Source organism: Eumetopias jubatus, unplaced genomic scaffold (genome assembly GCF_037043125.1).
Source record: "Eumetopias jubatus isolate StellerSeaLion01/CBP00866 unplaced genomic scaffold, mEumJub1_p1.0 scaffold_12, whole genome shotgun sequence".
In the NCBI taxonomy this organism is placed as follows: domain Eukaryota; kingdom Metazoa; phylum Chordata; class Mammalia; order Carnivora; family Otariidae; genus Eumetopias; species Eumetopias jubatus.
This window is the reverse complement of record NW_028274818.1, coordinates 100,784,338-100,809,628: the sequence shown is the minus strand read 5'-3', so window position 1 is coordinate 100,809,628 and position 25,291 is coordinate 100,784,338. Positions and strand designations below refer to the sequence as shown.

The window sequence follows — 25,291 nt, the reverse complement described above, 5'->3', positions numbered from 1 at the left end:
ATTTACATATTTGTTGCAGAGTCCAGGATCTTGGAGATCGATTTGAAGATGAACTTCTTCATAATAGTCTTTCTTCATCTGTGTTAAGTCCAGTATTCATCTTGTGTCCTTATTTTCTTGACAATTGATATATAATTGGTTAAGTTAGGTCTCAAATTGTCTTCTCCTTTTCTTTTATTATTCTGTCCTACATCTGCCTTTAGGTAGTGATCAAAAAAACAAGCACCATGTTACCCCCGGTTGGTATATATTACCTAAAATATGTATCATCTAAAAATAGCAACTTTCATTGAACTGTGTTTTTATTTGGAGGATTCTTAACTTTGCAGTGGACTAACAGTCTAGAAAATGGGCTGATTATACTGAATTTTCACTTGAAAATCCTCTTTTTGGAGTGCTCTCCCACATCACTGAGTTTCTCTGGGTGAAGTTCTTAAATGATAGACTACACTGGCATTATTTAGTTTACTAAACTTGAAATGATAGCTCCTGTACCATTTTTCATGGATGACAGCTGACCCGTCCATGAAGATTCGGAATGAGAGTAAATTCAGGAACGAGTTCAGTAATTTCTCCTTAGGGCTCTGCTAGTAGTCCTCCCTTTCCAGTAGCCATAGCGTTTTCCCTGTGATCTTAATTGGTCCACTTCAAAGCAGAAACTCTCAGAACTTGTTCTATATTCAGCACTGTTCCCTGCCGGTAAGGTTACAGGCCCTGGGGACAGAATGCTCAGCCCTTTCTCTTCATCCTCTCTGAGGATGTGTTAGGAAGATTTGGTAAGATAGACAGCATAGTGTCTGTAATAGCTGGTGCGTAAGTACACAGTAAGTGCTTTTTGTATGTACTTTCGTTACTGTGTACTTACTGTAGTACAGATTCGAGTAAAAATAATTTACTGTTAGAAAATCTCAGTGCTTCTCATAAAGGGAAACAAAAATTATGTTTTTGCTTTTGTTGTGATGGTGATTTATTTCATTATTTTGCATATAAGAAAATAATGTTGGGGCGCCTGGGTGGCTCAGTCGTTAAGCATCTGCCTTCGGCTCAGGTCGTGATCCCAGGGTCCTGGGATCGAGCCCCGCATCGGGCTCCCTGCGCGGCAGGAAGCCTGCTTCTCCCTCTCCCACTCCCCCTGCTTGTGTTCCCTCTCTCGCTGTGTATCTCTCTGTCAAATAAATAAATAAAATCTTTAAAAAAAAAATAAAGAAAATAATGTTTTCCTACTATTGTGAGATTATAAGAACAATATTCACATTTTACAAGTGGAAACAATGGTGATAGCCTTAGGGAAGGATGTTTTCTTTGTTACGTGAATAGGATTTTCAGATGCAGTATGTCAACAACGTATGTTAAATGTCCCTACTGTTAAATGTGTACTGTGGTCCACTTGAAACTTCAGTACACGTATTAATGTTTAGCCAACAGACTTAAACATAAAATACTAGTAAAATACATAAAATACTAGTAAAAAAGGGCGGCTGTTCTGATGAAGGGGGATTCCTATGGGAGGAGTTGGGAGTAAGGGGAAACCACGGGGGTCCTTCCCTTGTGGGGCTTGCAGGGTCTTTCTGGCCAGGTCAGTAGCTCATCTGCTGTCCTTGCCGCACACACTAGAAAGCTGCTTCCGTAGCAGTGCTGTGCTCGTGAAGTAGAAGTTTTTGGAAGAAAAGCCATAGGTGTCTGCTCTGCAGTCTAGAACATTTGTCGTCGATTGACTCAGCATCAGAAGGTTTAACGGTGGAATTTTGATAGTGTCTATAAATGTGCCTCTATTGTGAGCTTAACCGATGCCTTTTAAAACCATTTTATTATGAAAATTTCCAAACAAAAGTAAATGATACAGAGACCCTCTAAGTATCCATCACCCACATTCAACGACCTTTAACATTACAGTATTTTCCTTCTTGCCCTCTCTCTCCTGTCGCATCTCTTTGATGCAAGCATATTTTAAGACTGTAGTGTCCCAGACATCCTGTCATTTCAGCTCTAAGAAGTCTACATTTCAAAATGGGGAGTTGAGAGGCACCTGGTGGCTCAGTCAGTAGAGCAGGCGACTCTTGCTCTCGGGGTCGTGGGTTCGAGCCCCACGTCTTAATCTCAGTTCTGTTATCCCACCTGAAAACATTACATGTAATACCCAGTGATGTTAAGATGGTACCCTGTTGTTTAGAGACTCTGACCCTTTGTAGTTTGTTTGATAAAATCACTAAGGTCTTCTCATTATATTTGAATCTCGAGACTCCCCCATGCTTTTGACCTTTTGCAGCTGCTGCATTATTTTACCTTTGCAAGTAAATTGTAGCAGAATCTGTACAGTTCAGAAAAATTTTCTGCTTCTGTTACTTTATTAAAAAATCCTTTTTACACTAATGTTTATCGTTGAAAAATACTACTTCCTGTAAATACTGTACGTATTAACTGATGTGAACCAGTATGTTTTTCTGGATCGTATGTTCTTTAGATTTCAGTAGAATGTCTAGCTGCATCTACGTTCCCCCAAAATAATACATTATTTGATTGCAGATTTGGTTAGAGTTTTGGCATCATTGTTGTTCTTTTCCTTTTAGTTCCTTTGTGTTACTTTTCTTGTGCTTCAGTTAAAGTAAACAGAAGCAAAGATAAAGTTATAAAAGTTAACAGAGCAGTGCGTATTCAGTTACTCTGTCGTACAAACTGTGTGGTTAATCCCTGCCAATTAATGATTTTTCCTCTCTCTTTTTATCCTTAAAGCTCAAGCTATAAAAGCCAAAGGCCCTGTGACGATCCCATACCCTCTTTTCCAGTCACACGTTGAAGATCTTTATGTAGAAGGACTTCCGGAAGGAATTCCTTTTAGAAGGCCATCTACTTACGGAATTCCTCGCCTTGAGAGGATATTACTGGCAAAGGAAAGGATTCGTTTTGTGATTAAGAAGTAAGACGCTCTTTGGACTCTTTGTTCTCGTTCAGTGCATCTTTTTATACTGTTGTCAAATGTTCATTAACCTCTAAGGCTGTATTTTAATTAAATTTGGGTTATAATTTTATTTACCGCATTTTAATGTGTCGCTGTGGACAGGATTTTCTTGGTCATGCCCAGACTTGGCTTCTGGAACACGAATATTTGCCCATATGTGATTGACGTATAACTGCCATTGTCTTTTTTTTTTTTTTTTTTTAATGATTTCGTTTATTTATTTGACAGAGAGAGAGACAGCAAGAGAGGGAACACAAGCAGGGGGAGTGGGAGAGGGAAAAGCAGGCTCCCCACGGAGCAGGGTGCCCAGTGCGGGGCTCGATCCCAGGACCCTGGGATCATGACCTGAGCCGAAGGCAGACGCTTAACGACTGAACCACCCAGGCGCCCTGTCATTGTCTTTCTCCAATTTTCTTCTAAGTCTGCTAAAGAAAGGAGTAGAGTATCAATGTGTCAGTGCAATACAGTACCATTCAATATCAACAAACAGTGTCTTGTTTGAAGAGTTATTTATTTTAGAGAGATTGAGAGAGAGAGAGAGAGAGAGAGAGAGAGACTCTCAGACTCTGCACTGAGCGTGGAGCCGGACATGGGGCTCAGTCTCACAACCCTGAGATCATGACCTGAGCTGAAACCAAGAGTTGGACCGTTAACCGCCTGAGCCACCCAGGCACCCCAAATAGAGACTTCCTAACATGGAAAGGGTGGGGTAGCAGTTAGGATCTGCAGCAGTAAGGGAAAAGAAAATCCTTGTCAGTCAACTTCATACAGTAAAATGCTTACCTTACAAGAAGGTCAGAGGTAGGATGATTAAAACTGGTACATGGAGCTCAGCTTTTATTCTCCTCCAGATTCTTCCTTCTTGTGCTGTTTCCTTAGACCAGTAGTGTGCTGGATGCAGTAATTCCAGGCTTCACAGCCCGGCAGGGTGTAGAGGAGAGACAGCAGCTACCTTTGTTTCTCTTGGAAGGGGCCTTACTTTTCTCCGGTTAGAATTCTGTCAAGTGCTTATTCCTCAACCAGGTACAGGCACAAGAGAGATGAACCATATGGGTTTAGACCAAGCGGTACTCAGGCCGCGGGGAGTGGCGATGGGTTTGCTTCTGCTGAAAGACATGGCTTTAGATAAATAAATAACTCTTAAAAACAAGACACTATTTATTGATATTGATTGGTACTGTATTGCTTTTCTAAAATATTATACTGATACATTGCTACTCTACCCCTTTCTCCTTAATGTGTCACTGTGGACAGGATTTTCTTGGTCATGCCCGGACTTGGCTTCTGGAACATGAATATTTGCCCATATGTGATGGACGTATAGCTGTCATTGTCTTTCTCCAATTTTCTGCTAAGTCTGAAGACATGGCTTTCATTTTAAGTCCTTCTATTGGGAATGAGTCTTTTTGAACTGTGTTCATATTGTAACTGATTTTTAAACTTTTTTTCTGACATCTCTTGAACTAAAAACAGTACAGTAAATAAAAGTAGTGGAATAGGGACTCCTGGGTGGCAGAGTCGGTTAAGTTTCTGACTCTTGGTTTCGGCTCAGATCGTGATCTCAGGGTCCTGAGATCAAGCCACCCCTCGGGTTCTGCATAGAGTCTGCTTAAGATTCTCTTTCTCTGCCTCCCTCTGCCCCCTGCCCCTGCACCCCCTTGCTCACTCTCAAATAAAATAAACCTTAAAACCCGTAGTGGAATAATAGTATTTATCATTGCGGAAGTATTCAACTTCATTACTTTGGGAACACTCTGGTACTGCTGAAAAAATGGGAATTTAACTACTTTGATCAAGGATTACAACCAAGCATGCTTGCATCTGTATTGGTATTCAGTAAGGGGATGACAGCTTTTAAGATTTAATTAAGCATGAAAAAGACCTAAGAGGTACCTCAAGATAATAAGTGAGCTGTCCTCCACAGAGAGGAACTTGTTGCAGGTAAATTTTTAGTTTTGCGATCTAGTGGACTCATGAAATTGAATTGTCAACCCATGGGCTTGTTCTAAAACCCTGACACTAGCCAAGAACCATCAGTAAGCATACACTGCTTGATATATTAATGATACATTAATAAGTTTGTTTTAAGAAAACTTTTTTGCACTGTCATTTTATTAAATTGTGCTTTTAATATTAGAGGTTTTTAATTCATTTTTAAATAGCAAAATAAGTATAGAATTTTATAGATTTGTTATATTTATGTAGAATTTTAATATATAGAATTATATTTATACTGAGTTTATTATATATAGTTTTGCTAGTATTTGCTAACCTTCAAATGTATAAAACTGTGTTTGGATGCTTAAATGTTAATGCAAGTACACCATGGGATACTTTGTGCCATGCACATCCTGTTTCAAGTCCTTTCAATATACTTAGTTATAGTTAACAGCAAGCCCTCTTCTGCATCGAGAGGGACTTTTTTTACATTATTTATTTATTTGAGAGAGAGAGCGAGGGAGCACAAAGCAGGGGAGAACGGCCGAGGGAGAGGGAGAAGCAGGCTCCCTCCTGATCATGACCTAGGATCATGACCTGAACTGAAGGCAGACACTTAACTAAGCCACCTAAGGCGCCCCTTGAGGGGGGACTTCTAAAGCCTTTCTCTAATGGTTAAGGTGGTTTGTTTTGATGTATGTATTTTGTTATGTATTTTGTTTTAGAAGGGTAATTCTGTAGAGTTTAGCCAATGTTTTATTTCTCACTCACTAATATTATTTGAATATTATATATAACCATTGATTCAATCCTATGCTAGTTTCCAACATTTCTGAAATGGGTCATTCTTGTCTCTGACCCAATCCCCACCCCTATCAGCAACCCCTGACTTTAGGTAATTACATCAAAAAGGAATGATGAGCTGTATAAGTTAGATTGTGAAAATTCTGTTATCTAGAAATTATATTTTCTGGGCAGTTTTGTATTACAAAATAAACATGTAATCTGTCTTACAGATGTGTTAGTATTGAAATATATTTAGGATTTTTATAACCAGTTTATAGATGTGAAGTGAGGTAGTCTTGAGTATAATGTAAAATTAAAGGATCTCATTAAAAAGTTTTGTGGCTCTCTTCTTTTGGTGTTACACTTTTATGAGGTATCTTTGGGTTGCAAAGTGAACTCTTACCGTGAAGGACACATGTTCCAAGATGCACCTTATGAAACAATTTGCAATTACCATTTGGTTTTATTATTCCCTGGAAATCTCCAGAAATGAGGATTTAATTGTGCTTAAGAGTTCAGATTGTCTCTTCTTTTTAAAACTAGTCTTCACAACAGAGTATCTAATAAGTACTAGTAGTTGCTACTTTTGCTGTTACCTGGTAAATACTTAATACTTTTTCTCACCTTGCAGACATGAACTTCTGAATTCAACACGTGAAGACTTACAGCTTGATAAACCAGCTTCAGGAGGTACGTCTCCAGTCTTATTTCAAACTGTGTGTCATAGTGGGGTCCTTGGCTGGCTCAGTTGGTAGAGCATGGAACTCTTGATCTCAGGGTCGTTAGTTCGAGTCCCTCGTGGCCATAGAGGTTACTTTAAAAAAATGTGTCAAATCAGAATATATACAAGAAATACACAATGTTGAAATAATATTCTCTGCTCTCTAGAAGAATAAACTCATGTTCTTCCTAATAATCCATTATAAATAAGTGCAGACATCACACTGCTGGGTGGAATGAGAGAACCAAGCTCGTTCTACTTCTGAGACACAAAGTCTGTTATCTGGCACGGTGAATCAGTGTGTTAACCCACATCTGCATTAGTCAACTGAATCATCCCTCATCATTATCCACAGGACATAAAAGGGCTTACTTCTTAGAGCACAGAGCCGTGGGTATCATCACTTGTTTGTGAGACGTGTTTCAGGGAAATACAGTTGTGACTTGTTCTCTTACTTCACCTGGTTTGGCTCTAGAGGGCTGCGGGGTGGGATTAGAAAATGGAAATCCTATCACTCTGAGTCGGTGTGATGAAGGCTCGCCAGCATTATCCTATCCCTAAATTTACTGTCGTGGAGCTCACCTGCAGGCTACTATTCAGTGAACTGAACTCTGCTCTTTCCGAGCTATGATCATGACACTTGAGAGTACCTGTGAAATTACTCAGTTATTAATTTCCACTTTGTCATTGTTTCATTTGTTCTTTTTATTTGGTGTCAGCAATGTTTTTAAGAAACACATTCTGAAATCTTAGAAATAATCTTAGAACAGGAGCGCCTGGCTGGCTCAGGCGGTGGAGGGTGTGACTCTTGACCTCTCAGGGTCGTGTGTTCAAGCCCCATGTTGGGTGTAGAGATTACTTAAATAAATAAACTTTAAAAAAATTCATTACTTAATTGACATAGTTTAGTAATGCCACCAGTTTGAGGACATTTGTATGTTTATTATTCTTAACAGTGAAGGAAGAGTGGTATGCCAGAATCACTAAATTGCGAAAAATGGTAGATCAGCTTTTCTGCAAAAAATTTGGTAAGTGTGATTTCCCCCACGACTAAAGTATATTACAGAATAAGTTTCCCAAATTTTGCTTTAAGAAAGTAAATACACTGAAATGATTCACCTCATTTTTCCCCCTTTTAAAAAAGAATCAATTAATTAACATATAATTAAGAAGAGTTCAGTGATTCATAGTTGCATATAACACCCAGTGCTCAATACATCATGTGCCTCCTTAATGCCCATCACAGTTACCCCATCCCCCCATCCCTTCCACTCCACACACCCTCCACTCCAGCAACCCTCTTGTTTGTTTCCTATGATTAAGAGTCTTTTATGGTTTGTTTCCTCTCTGATTTTGTCTTACTTAATTTTTCCCCCCTGTCCCCTATGATCCTATTTTGTTTCTTAAATTCCACACATGAGTGAGATCATACAGTTGTCTTTCTCAGATTGATTTATTTCACTCAGCACAATATCCTCTAGTTCCATCCACGTCAGTTTCAAATGGCAAGATTTCAAATTTTTTGATGGCTGAGTAATATTCCATTGTGTGTGTGTGTGTGTGTGTGTGTGTGTGTGTGTGTGTGTGTGTGTACACCACATCTTTATCTATTCATCTGTTGATGGACGTCTTGGCTCTTTCCACAGTTTGGCTCTTGTGGACATTGCTGCTATGAACATTGGGGTGCACATACCCCTTCAGATCCCTACATTTGTATCTTTGTGGTAAATACCCAGTAGTGCAATTGCTGGATTGTATGGTAGCTCTATTTTCAACTGTTTGAGGAACCTCCATACTGTTTTCCAGAGTGGTTGCACCAGCTTGCATTCCCACCTACAGTGTAGGAGGGTTCCCCTTTCTCCGCATCCTCGCCAACATTTCTTGTTTCCTGACTTGTTCATTTCAGCCCTTCTGACCGGTGTGTCACCTCCAGTTTTCTTTCATTGGTGAATATACATATGTTAATCCTGAAGAGTTTTAGACCCATACGGGGGTGGGGTGGGGCGGGGAGCTCTGCAGTGGAAGCGCGAGTTCTCTTCCTGAGTAACTCTGGCCCAGTGTCGCTGGTACAGCGTCGGGCCCCTCGCAGTCCAGGAGTCCTTTGTCTTTGGCCCCTTCCGCAGCACTTGGTGTGCCTCTCTGTAGGAGCAGGCCTGGGTCACAGTCTGTCCCTGAGGGCTGGTTATCCAAAAACGCGGTGGGCCTCACACTGTTCTCTTCCTCCCTGGCCTTGCCGGCTCCCATCCCTGAACACTTGACCGTACTTGGGTTTGGTTTGTCACCGCAGCATCTTTTGTTACCCTGGGCCACTCTCCCCTGCTTTGTCCTGCCTTCAGCAGGGCTGTGTTTCTTCTTTCTCTTGTTTTCATTGTTTTAAACCATTTATGTGGACACTTACGAACCTGGGTGACTTTTGGTTTCTTCCCGTGTCCCTGGTTGTCGTTTTTGTTCTTGATGGTCCCTTTAGTTCAGCCTGTCCAGCTTGAAGTGCTGCCTGACAGCTTGGTCCTGAGTCCTTTGTCTCCTCCCCTGCTGTGCTCTCTCGGCAGCCAGTCCCTCCCATCTCCCATTGTGAATATAGCGGAATCTCTATTTCCTGAGGGCATTTACATTTAAGTTTCGAGCCCTGCAGACTCCCATTTGACATCAGAACTTTATTTTTTTCCCCCACCTGTTTGGTACGTCTGCAGACTTCACTTTGTCCCCCTCTGCACCATGTTCCTTTCCCCCCTCATCTGGGGGGCACCACCCTCTCCTCCATTGTCCCAGCCAAAGCACCGGGAGTCACCCTGGATTTCTCGATTCTCATAAGGCCTCCTGCTGGCCGCACTTGGAGCTCAGCCCAAATCCCTGTCCTTCTTGCTCCCGTCTCTCACAGCACAGAGCCGGTGCTGCAAAGCAGCTAGGTTTTAATCTCATTAAAAACATAAAATGGAGGCAGGTCCCTTTTCTGTCTTCTGTTCCATGGCCTCCCTTTGTTCTTGGAATTAACCCCACAATCCCTGGTCATAGCCACCCGGCCTTTCTTCTGATATCACCTCCTGGAGTGTCCCACTGGCTCACCTCGTTCTGGCTGTAATGACCGTCTACTTGTCCTTTAAGTTTCGAAGGTCATGCCCTCCTGGGGAGTGTTGCCCTGCTGGGACCTCAGATGTTTTTGTGCCTCTCCTTTTCATTTACATCTTAATTTAAATGTGGCCGCATTGGCCTGGTTTCACTGGGGTACCCATCTACCACACACCATTAAGCACATCCGGTCTCATGCCCATTTTTGTTCCTCGAACCACTAATGGTGGTCTTCTGCCTCCCACTACAACACTGTAGGTAATGACAGCCAAGATCTCGCGTGTCTTGTCTACTGCTAGAACCGTGCTTAGTGCTGGAGTAGGTACTGACCAAATACTTCCTGAAGAGACCAGTGTCACGGACCTGTGTGCTAAAGCCTCCAGAAATCACTGAGCCTTTCAGTCAGGTAGTGTACATTGGACTTCGTTAAATTATGTCACCAAGAAGAAGACCAGAGGACGTCCCAGAGCGCCCCAGCTGCCCTGCACGGGGAAGGCCGCGGTGGAGGGCAGCGTGGCTGGCTGGCACAAGAGACTCCCAAGGACTGCAGCGGTTCTCACTGTTCTGCGAGAGAAACCATTTGAGTTTTACCACAAAAAGCCAAGTCTCCTGGGTGATGATTCTTACTTGCCCTGCGGTTTCCAGGAGGGGTGTACAGCAGTGGGTGTTAAAGACCTAATAAAACCAGCTCTTAGGGATATCTTAGGTGGCAGCTGCGAACTTAGGTCACTGACTAGATGTTGTTTATCTCTACTCTTGACCTGGGAATTGAAAGCATTGGGGAGAAGTCTGAATTTTAAGTTTTTTCTCCTAATCCCTGTCCTTGACTACCCAATGTGAATTCAGGACCTTAGTGACAAATTCTCTCCTCTTAGTACGTCTGTTTGGAAATCAGCTAGTGAGCAATAAACTAAAGCATCTTCCCCACTTTAAAGATCATTTTATTTCCAAGGCATTTAGTAACATGAATCAGGTGAAGAAGGCCACCATAGTGTCGTTAGAGTCCAGGAGTATCTGCATGAACAGGTTTAAACTTTGCCCTCACGTGTAGTTCTGGAAGTTGAGCTTGGGAAAACAGTCGGCCAAACCTGTTACCACCACTGATGCTTGCCAAGCAAGCTGACTTTGGCCTTGCGGAAAGAAGAGGCTGTTGACAAGCCCATGTACTCACTCACACAAAAAGGAGCCAATGGGAAATATTCTGGCTTGGTGTCAGAGCTAAGAAAATAGGTAAGAGCTTACGTGTTGCTACATTATAAACAATAAAAGTCTGGTTCTTTGTTTTTGCTCATGGCCTTAGGTTAGTCCAGGACTGTAGGTAATGTAAAGAGGATTGCTTTTTTCTCTAAGGTTCCTGAAAGGGAAAGAGGAAAGCTTACGTTTTCTATAAGTGTCAAACATTGTAAGTCTAGAAGGTTCCACTGCTTTGGCAGAATAGTCAGTTTGAGGCCTTGGGCATCCGTGGACACCTGGGCGCCAGGTGCTGAGAACATAGCAGAGCAGAAGGCAGTGGGACTCCCCCAGACACGGGGGGAAAGGTACATAGTACACAAGAGGTGTTACGTGGTCTGGGGACATGAGGGGAATAGGGAGCCAGGCAGATTGTTGTTTTCTCCAGAGGAAGCCTCACTGGTGACCAGCTAATGCAGTTGGCCTTCCCCCTTTCCCATAACTTCTGCTCTTCCTGTCTCTACTCCAGCAGTTGATTCCTTTTTATTTCATAGGAATTTCATTAGAATTATGACTGTATTCTTTTTTGCTATATTTCCCGGGAGTAGTTACTATTCTATTACATATCATATTGTATCTCCCAGGTGTGGTGTGAAAGGCTCTACCACATTTCTTGAGGGAGTGTTTCTTTTAACTGTAACGATCTTTATTATACAGTGTGTGGTTTTCTTTCTTTCTTTCTTTCTTTTTTATTTAGGATTTTATTTATTTGACAGAGAGAGACATAGGGAGAGAGGGAACACAAGCAGGGGAAGTGGGAGAGGGAGAAGCAGGCTTCCTGCTGAGCAGGGAGCCCAACACAGGGCTCAGTCCCAGGACCCTGGGATCATGACCTGAGCCGAAGGCAGACGCTTAACGACTGAGCCACTCAGGCGCCCCCTGTGTGTGGTTTTCAAATATACATTCTTTACTTACAGCAAAGAGATCCTGGGACACCTGGGTGGCTCAGTCAGTTACGTGTCTGCCTTCGGCTCAGGTCATGATCCAGGGTCCTGGGATTGAGCCCCGCGTCGGGCTCCCTGCTCCGCGGGAAGCCTGCTTCTCCCTCTGCCTGCCACTCCCCCGCTTGTGTTCCCTCTCTCTCTCTCTGTGTCTCTCTCTGACAAATAAATAAATAAAACCTTTTAAAAGAGAGAGACACAGAGAGAGATCCTATACTTGGGCCCTTCAGATTTGGTGCTAATGAAATTAGGAAGAAGTTAGATGGAAGGCCTTGCATATTATTAGACCTCTGTTCGAGTGTGGTTTCAGAGCAGAAATTAGACATTTCATGTTTACACTTTGAAATTCTAATTCTCCACCTATTCAGAACTAGAAAAGCAGTGCAGTGCATTCCCATGTACCCATTTTTCAGAATCAGTGATCATTAAGATTTTTCCACACTGTTCATCTTTTCCTCTTTTTTCCCTCGGTAGGCCTATTATAAAGCACATCACAGGCACGGCATCATTTATGTTGTGTTCACTGCTCCTTTGTGAATAGTGCTTTCATTTTCTTACCGAGCACCATGTCGTCACGCCTGACACAATTAACCATTCCTCTGTACCCACTCTTGGCCAGTCTGTGAGTTTCCTCGTTCATCTGAAAAGTACCTTTAAAGGTTTGCTTTGAATCTCAGTCTAAACAACACTCATGCATTAGCATTGGTTGTTATGCTTCTTTTAATCTAAACCAGTCTCTGCTTGCTGTTTTTATTTCCCATTCCATGCATTCTTTGCAGAAGTTATTTCCTTTTAAAATGCCACACTCATGTAGTTTTAAGGGGTGAAGAACATTCATCTCATGGTTGTGATATAAGTAAAAAATAGAGCCTGCAGTAACTTTGTGTGCGGGACCCGGCTATAGGATTATCACACTCAGAGCGCACGCAGCAGAAGTCGGCCTCCAGATGATTGAAAAAGTAGTATCTAAGTTACATTCTTTATTCGCTATGGTAGTTCTCTTATCCTTTTATTTCTTCCCAAAGATACTGAAAAATCTCTTACAGGATTTTCAAGCTATTAAGATGGTCTTCGAATCCAGAAACTTGCCTCCACCAGAAGTTACCTCTTAATCATGGGCCATTCATACTTTCTTTTGCTGTACTGAACCTGTTTCCATAGTTAGTGTGTGTGTTTACAGAGTTTACTTTGCTTTTCAAAAAGTTGACCACTACCTTGCTTTGGATTGTACTAAACTGATTTCATCAGAAGCTTAATCTCCTGAATTGCTTTTCCTTTGTAAAGCTGAAGCCTTGGGGAGCACGGAGGCCAAGGCTGTACCTTACCAGAAATTTGAGGCACATCCTAATGATCTCTATGTGGAAGGACTACCTGAAAACATTCCTTTTAGAAGTCCCTCATGGTATGGCATCCCGAGGCTGGAGAAGATCATACAAGTGGGCAATCGAATTAAATTTGTTATTAAAAGGTAAGATTATAAAATCTTCCAGAAACAAATGTAATGCTTTCCTTAATAGAGATTAATTTCATTCAAGTGGGTCTTTTGTTCCCCACTCCATTGGACTTTCCATATTTAAAATTGAATTGTATTACAGTTAGGTTCATTTATTGAGTGAATGTTTATTTAGTGTTAGGTATCAGATAGACAGAACTGGGTCCAACAGGAACCCTGTCTTGGGAGGCTTATTATAGAGGTAAATGCAATAAGGTGCTACTGGGTGCTTTGAGGGAGAAGGTGAGGATGGCAGGTGGATGGGTCAGCTGTGCATAGAGTAGTGGAAAGGGGCTTCAAATACAGGAAATAGTAAAAGTAGACGAAGGGGTCACATAACTGCACCATTCTGTGTGGAAGGAGTGATGCCCTGTGGGTATGGGAAGCCAGGCAGATGTGGGCATGTGGAGGAAGGCCTTTGGTCCTGTATTATCAATGGAGTAATTAAAAGGTTTTAAAGCCAGTTCCTTTGAAAAAGAACTTGGAGGGATGCCTGGCTGGCTCAGTCAGTATGGCGTGCAACTCTTGAGTTCAGGTTTGTGATTTCAAGCCCCATGTTGGGCGTAGAGCTTACTTTAAAAAAAATGATAATAATTTGGATTTACATTTTAAAAGGATTCTTTTGGCTTGAGTTTGAAGGATAGTGGTGATTTGGGGGCAGGGAGAAAGTGCAGAAGGCCTGGCTTTAATACAGAAGGGTGCAGTAGGGGTAGAATGTGTAGCTCTTGCTGATTCACTGGGGCTTGTGTGTTTGTGTGGTCACTGGGTCTCATTGTATACGGGAGAGAGGGATCTTTAGGAGGACACAGCTAGGTATTTCTGACTGTACCGTGGTGGAGCTCATATGAGGTTTTAGAAACAGGTGAACTGTTGCGGGTGAAACAACTGTTTTGCACACTTGAGCTTCAAAGAAGCCTTTGAGGACATATAGGTCCTAACTGGAATCTGTGAAAATTGCTCTTTTCAAAATAATCGAGTCCTCCAACTGATCCCCCCCCCCCCCACTGGAAATGAGGTCAAAATGAACCAGAGTGGCCCTCAATGACAGTTCACAGCTGTGTGGGGAAGGCCCCAGGCGTTCCTGCATGCTCTGTTACTCACCTCACCCGTGTTTTTACAGACCGGAACTTCTGACCCACAGTACTACTGAAGTCACTCAGCCCAGAACGAATACACCAGGTAAGATAGTTGTGAATTCCTTTCTAGAAGCTCAGATGAGTGTTTTTAAGGAGTTTGACAATCTTTTAAAATGATGGAGCTCATCTTTTCTCCCTTTCCCCCAAAACTCGTTTGTGGACGCTCAAGACAGGCACTCCTTCATGTCTCAGTACACACCCAGGTAGTTTTGGGAAAGCTCAGGCTTTGAACTTAGATCAGTGGTGTTGGGTAGAAATGTGTCATTTTTAATATTCTGGTAGCCAAATCTGTGTTTCAACCTGTGATCAAAATAAACACATGATGAGGTAAAACTGTTGCATATTTTACACTTAGAGTATATCTCATGTCAATGAAACACATTTCAAGTGTTCAGTTGCCACATGTGGCTGATGTGGCAGACTATGCAGATTCAGACCTTAATCTTTCTTCACACGGCCCCTGTTCTTTTAATGACAAACACTGCAGTTCCAACAGCTGCACTGACCTCAGAGCCCAATAGAGCCTGGAGGCTGCAGTCTCGGTTGTGTGTGAATGAATGGTTTTATTTTCTTTATCTGAACTCTACGTCTGCCTTTATTTCTTTGCCATCTTTTTGTTTACTGTGCATAGTGGCAGAAAAAGTGACCACAGCTTGCGTATCTTCTACAGCGTTAAAGACTTCTGTTGCCAAGGACTAGGGGGCATTTCTGAATTCACTCGGTTCGTTGTTCTTACAAATACTGTGGCAAAATGGTATACAAGATGTCTGTACTAAATACTGATCCTTCAGCACTGAGGGTACCTGCGGGCAGCCGATGAAGGTCAGCCAGGATGCTGGAGAGATTGTAAAATCGTTTGTGTTGATAGTGGCATGCGAAATGGTTGAGAAATACCATACAAGGGAAACCGAATTCTCCTGTGCCAGGAATCCTGCTGGGGAGACGGTGTGATCAGTGAGCATCAGAACCCACACGGCAACCTCCTCAGCATGCTTTTGATTTAGGCAAAGAAACAGAGTATTAGTGATGAACAGAAGATTGGGGATGATGTAGACTTTGCTGAGGGCAGTAATGGAAAGAGAAATATTCCTGAAGGTAGAACTGGGTTAACCTGGATTAGTGTGACTATGATGAAAGTCTCTGTTCAAGTCTTCATTTCTCAAGAGAGACAGCAAATTCCAGGTTGTGATTAATGTGATTGCTGGTTAATAATTCTGATAGTGACTGCAAATGTGAGAATGGTAAGGCTGTGCCCAGCACCGTAGGTTGAGGGATCCCATTGTCAGCTGTACTTGATCTGATGTTCTCTAGCATAGATACTTGAAAAGCCTGTCATCAGAAGAAAAGTCTCAGTGCTCTGAATCATTAACAGTACTTAGCCTTCCACCATTCCTAGGAGACCTTGGCAAGAATTAAAGTTGTCATTCTTCATTCCAGCAAAAACGTTCATCTGGTCTGCCTGTAAACCAGGCATCTGTTTTTTGCTCGGCCAATTCAAGTCAGACTGCGTGACAAAAGTTAGTCACGCCATTAGAAAGGTCTACTTAATTCTTGGCGTGACATGAGATTTGATAAAAGTTGTATGCTTAAACACACTGTGGGGGCACTTTGCCCTCAATTTTGTAACAGATACACATGTATCACATGTGAGAAATTCCCAGAGTTAACCAGGTGATTGAGCTTTGAAGGGGCAGAACAGGGAGGGTTACTTGCTTCCTGGGAGGAGTAGTGCAGAGATCTTTGCCAGCAGAGGAGGTGTAGGGTGAGGCAGAAACTGGACAAGTGAACAGAAGCTCTTGACCTTGGAGAAGAAGAGTCTCGATGTTTTTTAGTAATAATTTTTGGTTTGTACCAGACTTCTTCCTCTGGCTGAACGGTTGAGCCACACCATATGAAACCCTTGAGACGGTAGGTTTTCTTTTAAAGTAAGAGTTTTAAAGTACTTCTACAGTAAACATAAACAGTGTATTACGAGGTTTTCCCAGGCCACTGACCTTTAGCATTATTTCCAGAACTTTCCCAGCATTTCCTGCTGCCTCTGTCCACAGACACAGGCGACTTCCACCCTGAATGTGATCCCTGTGCTCTACCCTACCCTCTTTCTCGCTCGTTCTCTCTCTTGCTTACTCTCTCCTCTCCTCTCTTTGTCCAGCCCCTCCCATCACCCTCCATTGCTTCTCTCCATCCACAGCTCCACCAAACAAGCCCTGAGTGTCTGTTAGTAAGTGACATCCTACGTGTCTTCTGCAATGGCTTATTTTTCCTTCATTTACAAGGGGATGGTTGCTGTCTTGTGAATAAGGGGAAGGAAATAAGCCAGAATATAGATGAGAGGAGTGTCAAGTCACATCTCCATAATCCCTTTAGCATGTATCTCACCCATGTGTGTCTGCGAATAGTGAAATTTCGCTTTCTGTGGATTTCAAGCCACACATTGGTTTGATAAGACAAGGAATGCCTGTACAGAAAGCAGATACAGTCAGAGCTGTTCTGTGAAGGCGTGGGCTGCCCGGGCCCTTGCACGGCTGATCCTCCCTGCCCTGACAGGATCCTGTGGTGCTCCTCCAAGGAAGAGCCCTCGAAAACCACTCGTTTAGAGCATTCTTAAGAACACGTTCTTTATTTACAGTGTAAACTGAAATTTGAATTCTGTCTTCCTGAAGTTCTGATGTTTGACAGGTGCAGGGAATCCTTCTTTTCCTTAAGACCCAGAGGTTTTGTTTCTGAACAAAATCAAATTCAGAGCATCACTGGACTGTACACCTGAAACTAATACAGTGTTGTATGTCAGATAGATCTGAATCTTCTAAAAAAGAACATAACCAGGAAGAACGACATCCAACCTAGTTTTGTGACAGCACCAAGAAGGAACGTTGTTAATTACATTTATTTTTGCTTTCTAGTCAAAGAAGACTGGAATGTCAGAATTACCAAGCTACGGAAGCAAGTGGAAGAGATTTTTAATTTGAAATTTGGTAAGTAAAACCCAGTGATTCTGTCTTAGTTTAGAAACCTAAATGAAAGGCAGAGTTCTGAATAAATTATAGCAGTTCAGGACCTACGGAAGGAAGGTCCCAGAAACTGGGTTTTCGTTTATTTCTGCTACTAAATTTGCTACCTAACCTGAGCAAGTTACTTTGTTTCTCTCAGATTCGATTTTCTGGTATGTCCAAATGGGAGAGGAAGGGAGGAGTTGGGGGAAGGCTCAGTCCCACTGTCTGCACTTGGAATCTGGCTAACACCGCACATACAGCAAATAGGTTTCATCGTTTGTTTCAACGTAGATTTGTTGACAGCGGTTTCCTGGAGCGCTGTCTTGAGGAGGATTCTGAGGAGATTGATTCAGCAAGAGTGTTTCAGTTGATTGGGTGTGTCTGTCATGGAGAAGGAAGTAAGGAGTGGGAGTGATAGCAGTACCCCCGGGGCCTTCCCGTCCATCGTTGTTAGAAGGTGTTAATGTTTCGTGTCGGATCGGGAATCCCCCATCTCTGCCCCTGCTCTCTCTAACTTGATGAGTTCCGCTTAGGTGCGCCGTGTGCACTTTGTATCTATCAATAGCAAACTTGTCTCTGTCAGTTTGCCGTGGCCCATAGTTCATTTCTTCCCAGAGCACAGAGATCATTTTGACTAATAATGGAACTATCCTTTTCATTTGTTGAAGTGTTAAAATGTTCTTTTTTCAAAATACTTATTTTTTAGGCCCATTCTTCAGTTTTGCACAATATACTACGCAAAATGCTTCCGATAATTGAGTGGAGACTCCCCTTAAAAAAAATAACTAAGTGGAGATTGCTAGATGGTAGGGAGTCTTTGCATAACACATTTGAGAATGCCCGGATGTTAGCTCGACTTACTGTGGTGATCATTTTGCAGTTTGTACAAATACCAAATCATTATGCCTGAAACTAATATAATGTTTTATGTTAGCTATACCTTGATAAAATGAAAAAATTTTTTAAAAAGAATGTCCGTAACATTTTACCTTCCATACGTTATGTTCTCTTAACTTGCAGCTCAAGCTCTTGGACTCACAGAGGCAGTAAAAGTTCCATACCCTGTGTTTGAATCAAACCCCGAGTTCCTTTATGTAGAAGGCTTGCCAGAAGGAATTCCCTTCCGCAGCCCTACCTGGTTCGGAATCCCACGACTTGAAAGGATTGTCCGTGGGAGTAATAAAATCAAGTTTGTTGTTAAAAAGTAAGTTCAATTTGCCCATATAGTCATTTTTGGAATCAGAACAGTAAAGTTCTATTTCCATTTGAAGTTTTTCCTAGCTGCGGGCGACGGCTAAGTTTTTGTCGTCTGGATTGGAACATGCAGCTCTGAGCTGCATCCCTGGCCCGGCCCTTGCCTTGGCTTATCCTTGAACCCGTGTAGGTTTTCTTCTTCCGTACAAGGAGAAGGGGGACACCTGCCTCGCCGGGGTGGTGTTCAACTTGGTGTCACAGACACTGTGTTGACTCTTAGCATTCCTTAGTACTTGAATGGAGAATGAAGATGTGGATTTGTATCTGCTCCAGTGTTGCTGAGGCAGCTCGTGGGCAGCTGAGTTTCCATGCTGTGTGTCATACTTAGACGTCTGCAAGATTTCCATACTTGCGGAAATTAGTGTCCGTTAATTTTCATTTCATGGAAGAAGTCATTTACTCTTCACAAAATCATGTAGCAGATCACGGTGGGAGGGAAAAGTGAGGGTTGTTTCTGTCCGTAATGACAGAATGCATTGTCACATTACAGAATGATGGCCTTCATAAAAAAAAACAAACACTGGTCATGATAATGTTTACTAGCTGTGAAGACCGGTAGTATGCTGGCTATTCTAATATTTCTTGGTTTTCTCTCCAGACCTGAACTAGTTATTTCCTACCTGCCTCCTGGAATGGCAAGTAAAATAAACACTAAAGGTAAGAGATCATGTATACTCTGTTATACCTCCATGCAGTAAAACATTCTTTATTGACATTACCTAAATCATACTGAATCATGCGCTAGCGTCTTTTGGGGGCTTTCGGTTTGTTTCTTTGCTTTTTAAGGTATTTTATGTAATGGACTCCCCCCTCCCCTTTAAAAACATTCCATTAAAAATTTCCTGCTTGCCATCCTCCTTCATTCCTGTGTCCACAGTTTTGTGGAGTCTCAGGAAGAGGATTACATTACCAGTTTACTTCTTCAGGTTTCTTTGAAAAGATCCAAACTGTATGAATTTTAATACTCTGCTTTTATAAAGCATCCCCTTCTGGGTCCCCCCGCCCCCCCCCAATATACAAAAGTGATCATGTTCTTACTTTATAGCCTTGCAGTCGCCCAAAAGACCACGGAGCCCTGGGAGTAATTCAAAAGTTCCTGAAATTGAGGTCACTGTGGAAGGTAAGGCCACTCTGGGGCAGGTTTCTGATGATTCTCCAGTTCACTAAGTATATCCATTAATTCTTCAGTTTACTATTTGTTTTTATGCAAATGAATTTTTACAAAACCGGGCTTACCCATGAAGAGCTACCTGTGATAAAGCTAAATACCTGAATCGTTCTGATTGAAATTTTCACAGTAGTCTACATGGTGTTCCTAGAGCACATTGTAATCTTGCAAGGAGATCCCTAAAATGCTTTTATTGCCTGCAATAAAGTAAGGTTGCAGAGAGAAACATGTGGGATTCTTTTCTCTCCTTTTCTCCTTTTTTTTTTGAGTGGAGGGCACAGAGGGAGAGAGAGAATCCCAAGCAGGCTCCATGCCCAGTGTGGGGCTTGAACTCAGAACGCTGAGATCAAGATTTGGACGCTTGACCAACTGAACCACCCAGGCACACACGCACGCGCACACACCCACACACACACGCACAGACACACCCCGGCTTTTGGGCATTGGCGAGGGAGGGAGAGAGAATCTTAAGCAGACCATACCCAGTGCGGATCCGATGTGGAGCCCGATCCCACAACTCTGAGATCAGGCTTACTCTTGATCTCAGGGTCGTGAGTTCAAGTCCCATGTTGGGTGTGGGGCCTGCTTAAAAAAATAAGTATAAGTAAACTCTTAGTTATCAACTAGATGTTAAGAAAATAGAGAAACGAAGGGTTCATGTAGTATGTTAATGTGATTAGGTCTATAGAAGTAAGGTTACCAGGTAGAAATTAGAATTGTACTCTCTTGTAAACAACTGATTTTACAAAGAGGGAGATGCCTGTTTTTCTACATAAAAGAAATTCTGAAGGTAAGTTATCCTTTAGTAGCTCAAAAATTATGAGACTGCCTTCTGGGTTTCCTCTTGTCCTTTCTTTCATGGATACAAGAAGACCGATTGAGCGCCAGGTTCACGTGTACATATAGAAGGCAAGACGTAGAGGAGATGGAGTACCAGACCTGCCTGGACCCATTGTCCGCAAAAGCAAGAAGCATTCTAGAATTCCCTAGCAGATTGATTCTTAGGTCTCTTGGTTGGGCGGGAAGAATTTAAAACAAAATAATGCACAGGCTCTGGTGCTAACATGTTTGGATTTTTAAGTCTAGGCTCCATCCTTCGTCATTTAGGCCAATTAACTTAAAATCTGTGCTTCAGTTAGTACACCTGTAAAACGGTAATAAGAATGGTACTTAACTCATATGCTGTTTTTTAAATTGAGATAGAATTCACCATTTTATTTTTTTAATTCACTGCTTAAAATACACAATTCAGTATATTCATAAGGTTGTGCAACTGTCAGGCCAGTCGAACTCCAGAACCTTTTCATCACCCAGGAAAAAGCCCCAGTACATATAGCAGTTGCTCCCCATCTCCCCTTCCCTGCAGCCTCTGGGCACCATTCATAAACTTTTTTGTCTCTGGATAAGCCTATTTTCTACATTTCATGTGTAAGTGGAAGGACACAGTGGGTGATCCTTTGTGACTGGCTTCTTTCACCTGGTGGAATGTTTTCCACGTTCATCTGTCTTGGAGCTTGTCCCAGTACTGCAGTCCTTCCCCTCTGTCCATTTTTTAAGATTTGTGGTTAAATATACATAACAAAGATCGACCCTTCTGGTGGTCTACATTTTTTAAATGTACAGTTCTGTGCATTATGTGCATTCACATTGTTACGCAACTGTCACGACCATCACCACCATCCATCTCCTGAACTTTGTCCTCTTTCCCTGTCAAAACTGCCCGGCCAACACGGAATCCCCTTCATTTAAGTAACTGCTACGCCTTTCTCCACCACAGTTCCACGTTCGACAGCAGCGCTCCAAGTGTTCGAGTTTCTCCACATACTCACCACCACTTTTTATTTTCTGTTTCTTATTTTTTAAAGATTTTATTTATTTGAGAGAGCGAGCATGCGAGCATGAGCAGGGGGAGCGGGAGGGGCAAAGAGAGAGGGAGAAGCAGATGCCCTCATCATGCTCAGAGAGAGAGAGGGAACACAAGCAGGGGGAGTGGGAGAGGGAGAGGCAGGCTTCCCGCAGAGCAGGGAGCCCGATGTGGGGCTCGATCCCAGGACCCTGGGATTATGACCCGAGCCGAAGGCAGACGCTTAATGACTGAGCCACCCCGGCGCCCCATAAATAAAAAATCTTTTAAAAAAAAGTTTTTGTATGGACATAAGTTTTTAATATTCGTTTTATTTTTTGAGGGTTTGATTATTAAATACAAATAAATGTATTAACTAGAATGATCTCGTGTAAATGCTGATACTTTTCTTGCCTTGCAGTAGAATCAGCAAGGGAGACAAGATAGGAATGGGATGCTCTTTAGGTTGGGTAATAAGCCCATTTATTATACATACCAGCTTAGAAGCCCATTGTTTAGGGACACCTGGGTGGTTCATTTGGTTAAGCGTCTGCCTTCGGCTCTGGTCATGATCCCGGGGTCCTGGGATCGAGCCCCACATCGGGCTCCCTGCTCCGCGGGGAGCCTGCTTCTCCCTCTGCCTGCCACTCCCCCTGCTTGTGTGTGTGTCTCTCTCTCTGACAAACAAATAAAATCTTAAAAAAAAAAAGCCCATTGTTTTTAAATTGAAAGAAATACTATCCAAGTATTAGACCCTCACTTCGCATACTATACTTTTAGTTTCTAATTCAAAAGGAGAGGACTAAGGTCGGTGATGGCTTGGTGATAAAATGGTTTTGACCTTCCTTCAGATTAACAGAGAATAGGTTTATATTACGTTCCCCATGCCATAGAGGTCCTTGTCCCACGATAACTTTCTGTTGCTCCACCAAGTCTATAAATGGACTCTGAATTTAAGTAATATTCATTAAAATACCATAAAATAGTCATTAGTATTTTAAGGTGATGAATGTAGTAAAAGCTGTGTCCATGTCCAGGAACTTTTTGGCAATTTAGTGTTGGGGGGAGGTATTTTGCTTGCACCATACTAATACTCTGTTTTAAATTATACATGGTGCTTGTTTGGAATTGTTTTACTTTAAAAAAGAGATGTATATAATTTATACACAGTAAAATGTACCCATTGTAGTTGTACGGTTTGAGTTTTGGAAAATGGTGGTGCCACCACTTTAGTCAATTTTTGGAACATCTCCATCACCCTGCCCTGTTCCCCACAGGCCACAGCAGCCGGGCCCACGGGCAACCCCGGTCTGCCTTTTTTTTTTTTTTTTTAAGTTTTATTTATTTATTTGACAGGCAGAGACAGCGAGAGAGGGAACACAGGCACGGGGAGTGGCAGAGGGAGAAGCAAGCTTTCTGCCAAGCAGGGAGCCTGACACAGGGCTGTATCCCAGGACCCTGGGATCATGACCTGAGCTGAAGGCAGACACTTAACAACTGAGCCACCCAGTGCCACCGCCGCCCCCCCGCCACCCCGGTCTGCTTTTTTTGTCACCACGGAATGCTTTTGCCTGTTCTGGAATTTCATATAAATGCAATCCTACTGGCTCTACTCTTTATGGCTGGCTTCTTTTTCTCAGAATAATGCTTTTTGATTTAACACTCGTGGCATATTTCATATCCCCTTTTTATTGTGGAGTATTCCTCCATGGTGTGGCTTCACCACATTTTGTTTATACATTTGTCAGTGGACATTTGGGTTTGTTTCCAGCCTTGTCTAAAAACGATACTGTGAACATTTGTGTACAAAGTGCAGCATATGTTCTCCTCTTGAGGAGGTATTTAGAAGCAAAATCGTGGAGCTGTTCACGTTCTGCGAGACTGCCGAACAGTCTTCTGAAGTGGTTTTTGTCATTTTACACTCCTACCAGGAGTGGATGCCTTCCAGTTGCCACCCATCCTCCCCATCCTCGGCATTTGTCATTGTTTTTTAAATTTTAGTTTTTCCAGTGGGTATGTGGTGCTATTTCACTAAACTATAAACCCGAATGCTGCTTTATTAATGTAGACTAAGAACTAGATATTTCAGTCAAGTCCATTCTGTCTGCTGCTCTCAAGTTCCTTCCTGTCTCACCCTGTTATCAGAGGCTTGCTTCATGAGTATGGAGCCTAAGCAGAGGTGTGAGCTGACTTAGTAGCCCTGTTGCAGGGCTCTGGTGATGGGATGGACTGATTGCCTCTTCATGGTTGTACCCACCAGCTAGCCCAGGCTGCTAGTTTGCTTTCATCACTATGCCATCTTAAGAAAGCTCTTGTTTTTATTCGGGAGTTTTGAAATAATTAAAGAGTAGAATGTTGGGTCTTGACATTTTATTTATTTCATTTGTTTAAGATTTTATGTATTTTAGAGAAAGAGCACGCACGCGCTTGAGTGGGGGGAGGTACAGAGGGAGGAGGACAAGCAGACCCTGTGCTGAGCACGAGCCAGATGCAGGGCTCTATCCTAGGACCCTGAGATCGTGACCTGAGCCGAAATCAAGATCAGACGCTTAACTGACTGAGCCACCCAGGCACCCTGAAAGCCCAGAGTCTATACAGATACTCTGCAAATTGGGAAATTCGGAGTTTGAAGATGTATCTTTAGAATGTTGGTTATTTTCTAAAGAAATCTGAAGAACCTTAATTTCTTTTTATTTTCCCATTATTTTGCCTATTTTGTTTTTAAAGATTGCTGGCTGGCTTCAGATTAAAATAAACTCACTATTTAAGCATTAGGTGATCTCTACATAAAGAAGAGTCAGGTCCTGGTTTTATAAGAATAACTTAAACTAATAGTCCTTTTCATTCAATGGAAAAAGAACCAGTTTCCTATAACACTGTTTCTAATTTTACTAAGAATTCAAAGGAGGGATGTGTCCAGAGTCAGCTAGAGAATCCAAAGGAAGGCTTCATAGTGGAGATAGTACCTGAAGTTGGATTATGTTCAGGGGTTGAAAGAAAAATACATAAGGAAACATAGCTACCCCAAAATTAGATGGCCCCAAAAGGGTGCGTTGAAGCATTAAGTGAGTTGAAAATTCGTCAGATCTTCCAGAAAGCTAATTCTGTTTGGGATGAAAATGGCTGAAGGTAGGGACGGAAGTAGAAAAATGGATGGAGGCAGTAGCAGGGGCCTCGGTGCCCATTTGCATTGCACAGTGCTTATGTACTGTTTGAACTTACCGTGGTTTTTCAGGGAAATCACAAGCAGTGCTTAAACATGATAAAGTACATGTATTGATTATGATTTTTTCCTTTTAATTCTTCTTTAGGCCCTAATAACAGCAACCCTCAAACCTCCACGGTTAGAACCCCTACCCAGACTAATGGTTCTAATGTTCCCTTCAAGCCTCGAGGGAGAGAGTTTTCCTTTGGTAAATATGAATTCTTTTTTTCTTAATTTCATCATTTTTAATAAAAGGAACCAATACACTTTATTTTTCTAGGTGAATTCTTATTTGGTAAGTTGGTATATACGAGCTATTAAAGGTACTATAATAGCTACTTAACCCCTCTGTGCCTCAGTTTCTGGATTTGTAAAGTGTGGATAATATTACTTCCTGCCTTGGGTTATTATGAGGATTGTAAGTACTAAGTTAAAGGGTAGAACCATACCTGGCACATAGAAGGTGCTGTCATTGTTTTTTGGGGAGGTTTCTTGGTTTTCATTTGTTTTTTATTTTTAGCCTATGTCATTTGTTGCCAATCTATTAGTAATAGAGTGAGAC

General features: G+C 42.2%; 1 protein-coding gene across 6 annotated transcripts in view; it reads left to right on the top strand.

Annotated features, from left to right (window-relative positions):
- The window catches only part of GTF2I (general transcription factor IIi), a 100,232-nt gene that overhangs the window by 64,523 nt on the left and 10,418 nt on the right, over positions 1-25,291 (top strand). For all 6 annotated transcript variants that reach the window (XM_028109816.1, XM_028109813.1, XM_028109815.1 and 3 more), the window contains 10 exons: positions 2,731-2,914; positions 6,312-6,370; positions 7,358-7,429; positions 12,923-13,106; positions 14,251-14,309; positions 17,170-17,241; positions 18,280-18,463; positions 19,112-19,170; positions 19,559-19,633; positions 24,836-24,937. In XM_028109816.1, coding sequence (XP_027965617.1) covers positions 2,731-2,914; positions 6,312-6,370; positions 7,358-7,429; positions 12,923-13,106; positions 14,251-14,309; positions 17,170-17,241; positions 18,280-18,463; positions 19,112-19,170; positions 19,559-19,633; positions 24,836-24,937 — 1,050 coding nt within the window. The remainder of the gene's footprint in view (positions 1-2,730; positions 2,915-6,311; positions 6,371-7,357; positions 7,430-12,922; positions 13,107-14,250; positions 14,310-17,169; positions 17,242-18,279; positions 18,464-19,111; positions 19,171-19,558; positions 19,634-24,835; positions 24,938-25,291) is intronic.